Source organism: Octopus sinensis, linkage group LG16 (assembly GCF_006345805.1).
Source record: "Octopus sinensis linkage group LG16, ASM634580v1, whole genome shotgun sequence".
Taxonomy (NCBI): Eukaryota; Metazoa; Mollusca; class Cephalopoda; order Octopoda; family Octopodidae; genus Octopus; species Octopus sinensis.
This window is the reverse complement of record NC_043012.1, coordinates 27448766-27458765: the sequence shown is the minus strand read 5'-3', so window position 1 is coordinate 27458765 and position 10000 is coordinate 27448766. Positions and strand designations below refer to the sequence as shown.

General features: G+C 39.7%; 1 protein-coding gene across 1 annotated transcript in view; it reads left to right on the top strand.

Moving 5' to 3' along the window:
* Positions 1-10000, top strand: part of LOC115220253 (leucine-rich repeat protein soc-2 homolog) — a 220033-nt gene that overhangs the window by 13662 nt on the left and 196371 nt on the right. Inside the window, exon 4 of the mRNA XM_029790346.2 lies at positions 1416-1509. Coding sequence (XP_029646206.1) covers positions 1416-1509 — 94 coding nt within the window. The remainder of the gene's footprint in view (positions 1-1415; positions 1510-10000) is intronic.

Here is a 10000-nt window from a genome sequence, read left to right as displayed (position 1 = left end):
TTTACTCGTAATGCCTGACACAACTGCATTGAAGCTTTTTTTTTCAATGAAAGCCATGTATGATAAAGAAAAGCAAACATTTATAGCAAACACACAAATAGAAAAATAAATATCAGAGCATGCTTATGAGCGAACAGTGTGCATGAAGTAAGAAGGGTCATTGAAGGTAATGTACTGTTAACAGCAATCGGGGAAATGAAGCAAAATATCAATGGAATGCTTACAGGAAGTCTGATTGCTAACAGCTACAGTTTGGCGTAGATGTGAAGATTGCAGTAGAGGAATAACTACTGTAGGGCTGCTTTGTAGACAACATTTTTGGTTTTTCCTTCAGGCGCATAGATGAATAAGTTGTCTGTATGACTAGAACAACCAATGTAGAACTGTCCATGTGAAAAGCATAATGTCCAAAGGTCTAATTGACAACTTCCAGTGATTGATCTTGTGCTTTATCAATTGTCATGGCAAAGCTGAGTTTAAGAGGGAACTGAAGTCTCCGCATAGAGTAGGGGCTATCTTTTGGGGTTAGTGGAATTTTTGGAATAAATACAGTATCGTTTTTGCTGTGTCCTATGATAATTTGGGCTTCAATGACGTGTTCCATCATTTGTTTGACCACAAGGCAAGTTCCATTGCATAGTATGGGAGGATGACAAAGCAACTGACTTTTAAGTGAAGTTCATGAGGAGGGAGTTCTGGAGGATGTTGGGAGTTGAGAAATTCTGTTGAAAGTGTGTAACCTGATTGAGGTTAGTAACAGTGTCTACTAATCTGTAGCAACGTTCTTGAGAAGGCAGCTTACTAAGTCGTAGTTAAGAGTGTTGACAGCTGCATTTGTAGGTGCAAGCATAACCCTGTTGTGAAGCCAATGTGGTTTTATGTATTCTGTTCTAAGATTTGAGTAAACAGCAGAACACAAGTCATCAGGACTGGAGACAGTGTGGCCAATGGTGATAGTGTCAATGTATCCATTGTCGGTGAAAGTAATTTCTCCATCACTGATTTTAAGGAGCCTTTCCAAAAACTGGGTTGTAGGTTGACCCAGTAAATGAGCATTGTAAAAACTGTTGTAGAAGATGAAGTAGCAGAACTACATCAAGAGTAATGTCCCTTGAAGCAACAATCATCGGTATTTGTTATTTACCTATGAGAAGATGTTTTCATCCCCCTAAGAGTGGTATTACTCATTATGTGGAAAATTTGAAGAGTCTATGACCATCTCTGGAACATAAGTGATGTATTTTCCCAGCATGAACCAAATCAGATGAAAAATATTGATTTTAAGGGGGATCAAGAAAAAGGCCTGTACACACACACATCTGTTTTATTATATATAAGATAAGATAGATTAATCAGTACTACAAGTGATATTATAAATTTAATAATCTCTCTTAATTTTACTTTTTATATTTCAGATATAATAGTTTAACCAAGGTCCCAAAATCCCTGGAAAATTGTGTAAATATGGATGAGTTTAATGTTGAAGGAAACAACATATCATCATTACCTGTAAATCTTTATTCATTTATTTTATTCATTCGTTTTTGTTTAACCTTTTTGTCTACATAAAAAAAAATGTGTTTTATATATATATATATATATATATATATTAATAATATATTATTATTAATATAAGGAAATTAATTTTCTTATATTAATAATAATAATATATTATTAAAAAATATATCTATATATCGCTCATATTAAATATATAAATACTTTAATAGTATTAATATTTTTATACAGTGGAGCACTCAATATAAATTCAGTATATAATATTCTTATTGAATATATTTACCTAAAGTTATATATATATATATATTCTATCTATATTTTCTTTGACTTAAGTGTAATTATGTGATTGAATTATATTCAAGCAGTATCTTCATTTTCGTTACTGATGTATTTAATAATTCTAAACTGTAAGAAACTTAGAATGGGCTTACTGAGGGCAACTATTTGGGCACCAGCCATTTAGCACAGGTGTTTCGATGCTAAACATGTTTTGGCTGTAACTTATTTGATGACAGATTTTTGGCACTGGAGGCAAGTATAGAAAGAGAGAGAACATCATTATCATCATCATCATCCATCTTCCATACTGGCATGGGTTGGACAGTTTGACCAGAAAGCTGCACCAGGTTCTAGTTTGATTTGGCTCAGTTCCTACGGATCTTTTTGGTTTGAACGGCAGTTTTTTCTAGCAGTATCATATGAAATTGTCACCCATAATTATGACCCTAGTATCGATCTTTTGCATTTCAATCTGTTTTAGTGTTAGAGTTAGTGGTGGGGGGGAAGGGTATCTTTTTTCTTCAGAAATGTAAATAAACCCAATCTGTTTCTTAAATGAGGGACATATTCATATGGCACAGAATGTTTTCACCTCAATAGACATCATTGATTGGTTGAAATTGCAGAAATTGAAGAAACTGCTCTCACATTATTTTGCCATCTTGCTCAGTTTTAGGCATCCTCCCTCAAGCCAACCTTCCCAATTTCCTCCTCCACCTGTCCTCTCCACGGTTTCTTTTGTTGACCTCTCTTGTGGTTCATTCACTTTAAACTCAAGCACTCTCCTCAGAACATGATCCTCAACACATGCCCATACCACCACACTCCATTCACCCTTGCTAGCTGTTCCACCAATTCCTCCAATCCCAGCATCCCCATCAAGTCCTCAACCTTCCTTTTATCCAATAGTTTCACACCACACATTGCTCTCTTGGTCCTTCTCAAAATTTTGATTTCTGGTTTCCTTCAGACACCATGTCTCACTCCCATACATCATTGCAGATCTCATGCAACTCCGATAAACCCTCCTTTTCATCTTCAAGGAGAACCTGTTCCTATATAAATAACGCTCCACATTCCCTGAACTTCACCCAGCCAAGTCTTGCTCTTGCTGTCAGAGCTGTTTCACATCCACCACTTACATCTAACCTATCTCCCAAATAACAAAACCCTCTCACCATTTCCACTTCATCACTTAGCATTTCCACTGGTTCCGCCAGCCCTCTAGCTCCTTTCTCACATCTTCCACAAATAAAATCTCTTGCCAGTATTGGGGTCATCTTAATTTTTGTACATCTACCATGAATCCGTTTCCCACATTTCATACACAACACTGCATTTGCCTTTACCCTCCTCCCACACACACCACACGGATCTGCCTTACTCACTAACACTTCTCCTTCCACCCCACTCACTATTACCTTTGTCTTCTCAAGGTTTATCTTCAAACCCTTGCTTTCAAATGCCTCCTTCCATTTCCAAAACTTCTCCCTCAATCCCTCCATCCTCTCACTCATCAGAACAAGGTCAGCTGCTTACAGTGTCTCCATTAGCAATCCCTCTCTTGCACTCTCCATTACCATATCAACCACTATTGCAAATAACAATGGTGACAACACAGATCCCTGATGCACACCAACTTTCATCGCTAACTCCTCTGACAGCTCTGATCCAATTCTCACTACTCTTTACCCCTTCGTACAAACTCGTCACTGCTCTTACTATTACATGTAGTCACCTCTCTTCCTCAATACCCACTCAATTACCTTCCTTGGAACCCTGTCAAATGCCTTTTCCAGATCAGTGAAACACACATACAACTCCTTCTCCTTATCTCAGTATTCCTCTTGCAATCTCCTTACAATGAACACTGCACCTATTATCTCCTTTCCTAGCTTAAGGCCAAATTGTATCTCGTTCACATCTACCGTTTTCCAAATTCTCCTCTCCAACATCCTTTCCACAATCTTCATTGCATGCTCCAATAACTTCACTCCCCTATACGCCCCACAACTCATTGCATCCCCCTTTTCTCTTGAAGTTCGGTACCACCATACTTAGTACCAAATCATCTGGCATTGCTCTTCCATCCAGCACACCCTGGCAGCACAGCAATCCCTGTCTCTCTACTTGCAGTTACCATTTCCACACTTACTTCCAATGGACCACCTGCCTTTCCTGTTTTCATTTCCTTCATTGCCTCCATGACTTCTTCCCAACTTACCCTCTCCACTGGCCCCTTCACCATAGCAGCTTCAACTCTCTGATCCCTTTCATTCCCTTCATTCATAATTCCCTCCATATGCTCTTTCCACACTCTTTTCCTGTCTTTCTCACTACAATTCAACCTTTCACAACCTATGTGTGTGTGTATATAAAATGTATATGTATATATATGTGTGTATATATAAATGCATATGTATATATATATAAATGTATATATATATATGTATATATATATATATATATATATATATATATATATACAACGCTGCTAATACAGGCTCCTACCTCCAGTAAGGGCAGCAATCTTAACATGCTTGAATGTTGTCCAGGTCAGAAGAGAGATCAGATGAAGCATACCTAAAAAACGAACACCACAACAACCCTCTTCCTTTCAGGCGCTGGGTAACATCCTTCCTCCCCAAACCTCACCCCACATTACCTTCCCAGTTTTCAGAGTTGGCACTGTCAATGTTGGCACACTGAAAGTAGGTCTAGTGAGATTGTAGAGATGCTTGAAAGGAGACGGGTTGATGTATACTGCATACAAGAGGTAAGATGGAGCGGTACTTCAGCTAGGGTCCTCGCAGGCAAGGCCCATAGGTATAAAGTCTTCTGGCAAGGTAACATGGATGGTATAGGGGGTGTTGGCATACTCCTTGCAGAGAAATGGGTGGATAAGGTTATAGAGGTTGTCAGGGTATGCGATAGAGTGCTTAAGCTCAGGCTAGTCCTACAGAACAGCACAGCTACAATTATCTCCGCCTACGCCCCACATGCAGGGCTACCAAATGATCAGAAGGACCACTTTTATGATAGCCTTCTACAGGCTACCTCATAGACGAGTGGCAATGACCTCGTCTTTGTGGCTGGAGACTTTAATGGACATGTTGGGCGGGAATCAGGTATCTTCACTGGGGTACATGGTGGCCATGGTATTGGCACCCGAAACGATGAGGGAACTAGGCTACTGGAATTCTGTGATGCATGTAACCTTTTAATCTGCAACACTAACTTCAGGAAGCCAGACAGCCACCTTATAACCTATCAATCAGGGGACTCTGCTAGCCAGATTGATTTCATCCTCACCAGACAGCAAGACGCAGGGTTGCTCTTAAATACAAGGACCCTGCCGGGTGAAGAATGTAATCCCCACCATAGGCTAGTCATTAGTGACTTTAGGTTCGAGGCCAGAGGGATACTAAGAAGCAAACCAATCCAGAAAAGAAGGATTTGGAAGCTAAAGAACCCTTCACATGGTCAGAGATTTAGGGACATCCTCATCAAGAAATTTGATGAGAGGGAGGAAGAGCTATAGACCTCGAACATAGAAGGTAGCTGGATATTCCTACAGGACAGCTTACTGAGTGCCACAGGCGAAGTCTGCGGATGATGCAAAGTACCTTCCAGACCTAGAGTTACGTGGTGGTGGAATAGTACAGTAGACAAAGCCATTAGAGCAAAGAAACAGGCTTGGAAAGCCTGGAGGGATGGGGGAAGCAGGGAACTGTACCAGGTAGCCAAAAGGGAGGCTGGGCGGCAGGTATACATAGCCAAGGGTGAAGCGGAAAAGAAGTTTGCTAATGTCCAGCAACGTGAGGACCAAAGAACTGAGGTATTTCAGATTGCTAGACAGTGTGTGAGAGAAAATAGTGATGTTACAGGAGAGAAATGCGTCCGCATGGATGATGGTGCACTTGCTTTTAATGTTTCTGAAAAGAAACAGGCTTGGAGAAGCCATTATGAAAGACTGCTGAATGTGGAGAATGAATGGGAGGAGGAGAGCCTGCCAAATGTTGACCCAGTAGAGGGACCAGGTAGTTCATAATGGAATCTTACCCAATGACTGGCGAAGCAGCACCATAGTCAATTGCTACGAGGGTAAAGGTGATGCTCTTGATAGAAATAACTACAGGGTTATCAAACTGCTGTATGTGATGAAGGTCACAGAGAGGGATATAACCCATCTCATTAGGGAGAGAGTCTGCTTCGATGAGATGCAGTTTGGTTTTGTTCTGGGTAGAAGCACCACTGATGTCATATTCATGGTTCGACAACTGCAGCTAAAGATAAACCCCTTCTACTTAGCTTTTGTGGACTTGGAGAAAGCCTTTTACAGGGTCCCCCGATCCCTTATCCGGTGGGCGATTCGGAAACTGGAGATTGACGAATGGTTAATAAGGGCTGTACAGGCCTTATACAGAGAGGCTGTTAGTAAGGTTAGGATTGGCAACAAGTATAGTGAAGAATTCCAGTTAGAAGTAGGGGTCCACCAAGGCTCAGCCCTCAGTCCCCTTTTATTCATCATAGTCCTCCAGGCAATAACAGAGGAATTCAAGACGGGTTGCCCCTGGGAGCTCTTCCATGCTGATGACCTGGCCCTCATAGCAGAATCACTACTGGAACTAGAAAAGAAATTTCGGGTGTGGAAGCTAGGTTTAGAATCAAAAGGCCTTAGAGTAAATGTAGCAAAGACCAAAGTTATAGTAACTAGGAACGTGAACTCATCACACACACCCTCAGGTAGGTGGCCCTGCTCAATCTGTAGGAAAGGTGTAGATAGAAACTCCCAGTGTAAGCTATGGATACATAAGAGGTGCAGCAACATCAAAGGAAAATTAACTGATAAGATAGCTTTCGTGTGCTGCAGATGCACAGTGGCAATAGACACCATTGATACTCAGAAAACAGATTCCATCACACTCCAGGGGGAGAAACTAGAAGTAGTTGATAGTTTCCGCTACCTAGGTGACCAAGTTAGTAGTGGAGGTGGATGCTCAGAGAGTGTCATCACTAGAATACGAATAGCCTGGGCAAAGTTTAGAAAGCTCCTACCCCTACTGGCGACAAAGGGTCTCTCGCTCAGAGTGAAAGGTAGATTGTACGACGCATGTGTGCGAAATGCCATGCTTTACAGTAGTGAAACATGGGCTGTGACTGCAGAGAACATGTGTAGGCTTGAAAGAAATGACGCCAGCATGAACCGCTGGATTTGTAACGTCAGTGTGCACACACGACAGAGTGTAAGCACCCTGAGAGAAATGCTGGACATAAGAAGCATCGGATGTGGCGTGCAAGAGAGACGTTTGCGCTGGTATGGTCATGTACTACGGATGGATGAGGAGAGATGTGTGAAGAAGTGCCACTCCCAAAGAGAGGCACTGTGAAAGAAGAAAGATGTTCAGAATGCTGGCTGGTTGTAAAAATATATATTTATTTATATATCACATATTATTACTTCATATTAGTGCTTTCAACTACTCCTGTAGTAGTAGTTGAATGCGCTAATATGAAGTAATAAGATGTGATATATAAATAAATATATATTTTTACAACCATCCAGCATTCTGAACATCTTTTTTCTTTCATATATATATATATATATATATATATATATATATATAAAGAAAAAAAACACCTTTTATCAATTCAAAATGAACAATTAAATTACACCATCCAGAAAATTACATATAATAGAAATATTAACATTAAAATAACAATCAACTGTCAAAGATTAAGTAAATTCCCCCCAAAAAATAATAATAACTTATATAAATTGTAGAATAATGACAGGTGTTTCATAGCTATATTTAAGAAATAGTTATAGTGGTAGAGAAATCACTTCGATATAAATATAGTCACTCATCAGGTTAAAAATAAACTAGAATAATAAAATAATTAATTAATAAATATACTTTAATCTCTCTATATATAAAACTGAGAATGCATGTGTGTGTGTGTGTGTCTGTCTGTCTGTCTGTGTCTTTCCCTAAAACTTGAGAACTACGCAACCAATTTCATTCAAATTTTACACATGCCTTACTTAAGGTCCTGGGAGTGTCATTGGCAAAACAAATCTTAACTTTTTCCCTAGGGCGACCCCACAGCAATATCATATCTTCTCCACTATTTCAGTATTACATGTTAAAAGTGAAACAAAAACATTTCTCTCTTTTGTATTGCAGACACTTTCACTTTAATACTGAAACTATTAAAGTGAAAGTATTATATAACAGGGATGAACCATTAACAATGGCCATCCATTTTGCTAGAAGAAGATCCGCTATGGTCTTATATGTTACACCACTGGTTTTCAATTCATATTAATCAAATTGATATTCAATTTTTCACCCTTATTATGTGTGTGTGTGTGTGTGTATTAGCAATTTGTAAAAAATTGCATCAATGACTTGAACTTGAATAAGTGGTTTCACATAAATGGGGATAAATTAAAAAGGTTTGTTGTTATTATTATTACTGTTTAACTATTGTAATCACGTTTGTTGGTTCCTCGTCAGGGAAACGTCGTTGTGTTGCATTTGTTAATTAATTGTAAACTGTAACCCTCCCCCTTTCGTTATTGTTTTTGGTTATTGTTTAAAAATTGAATTGTGTCCCTTTTTGTGGAATTTGACAATATTTTCACTGTCTTTACGGAAGCATTTTTGTTAAAATGCCTTCGATAGAAGAAAGTCCAGAAATGAATTTCGCTGCAGCCGTACACTTCTATACAAGAGGGTGGTCAAGATCCAATTGATCGAAATTGCGAGAGACAGGCCTACAATTCCAGTCTGTCATATATTTTGAGTATTGTTATCACTAGCGATATCAAGATATAACTTTGTATTTTATGTGTAGATATATATATATAGATGTACATGTAATATGTACACATATATACATGCATAATATATCTACCCATACACACATACGTACACACACATACATAGGGGCAGGTGTGGCTGTGTGGTAACAAACTACGTTCCAAACACATGGTCCTGGGTTCAGTCCCACTGTGTGGTGACTTGGCATGTGTCTTCTGCTTTAGCCTCAGACCAACAAAAACCTTCTCAGTGGATTTTGTACATATATACAGACGGAGGTTTCACAGCAACTATCGGACAGCACAATATTGATAATAGATGGATTATTCCATACTGCCCACTCCTGTCAAAGACTTTGAATGCCCACATCAACGTTGAGTTTTGCAACTCCATTAACTCCATCAAGTACATTTGCAAATATGTAAACAAGGGTTCTGACGCTGCAATGTTTGGACTTCAACAAGAATACTGCCAGGGCGAGGTGGCGCATTATCAGGTGGGACAGTACATAAGTAGTAACGAGGCTTTCTGGCGCATCTTTGGCTTTCCAATTCACCAATGACACCCCGCCATTCAACAACTTGCAGTACACCTGGAAAATGGTCAAAGAGTGTACTTTACCGATGCTAATGATTCTCTGTTGGCAGAGGAACCAAGAGATAGCACACTCACTGCATTCTTCAAGCTTTGTTAAGTGGATCCATTCGCTCAAACCTTGCTGTATCCACAGATTCCATTGTACTACACTTGGAATGGAAAAAATTGGGCCCCATGGAAAGCAGGTCAAAATGTTCATGGATACCCTGGCATTAAGTTTCACACTTGCCTTGGGCGAGTATACAGAGTGCATCCCACTCAACAAGAGTGCTTCTACCTTCGTCTACTATTGCATGAGTTCAGAGGGCCAACGTCTTTCCAGGCCCTAAAAACCATTCATGGACATGTCTGCACAACATACAGAGAAGCCTGCTATCGACAAGGTCTGTTAGAAGATTGTGCACAATGGGATGCAACTTTAGGAGAGGTTGCTTTATCACAATAACCTAAAAGTCTCAGGGCACTATTTGCAGTATTACTGCAGGCATGCGAACTGTGTGATCCGGCCACTCTATGGCTCAAATATAGAGACAACCTGACTGAAGACTTTCAGCGCCAAGCTCAACTGCTCTATCCTGACATGGAGGGTATCAGCAATGAAATCTATAACAAAACACTCATTGACATTGAAGACAGAATTGCTAAACTGGGTGGAAATGAATTGTCGATGTATGGCCTGCCACAAGCATTCAGGTCAGTGTCAAATAGCCTTCCCACAGCTGTCATTCGTGAAACAACCTACGACACTCAAGCGCTTTCAAAGTACATTGTTGAAAATGAGC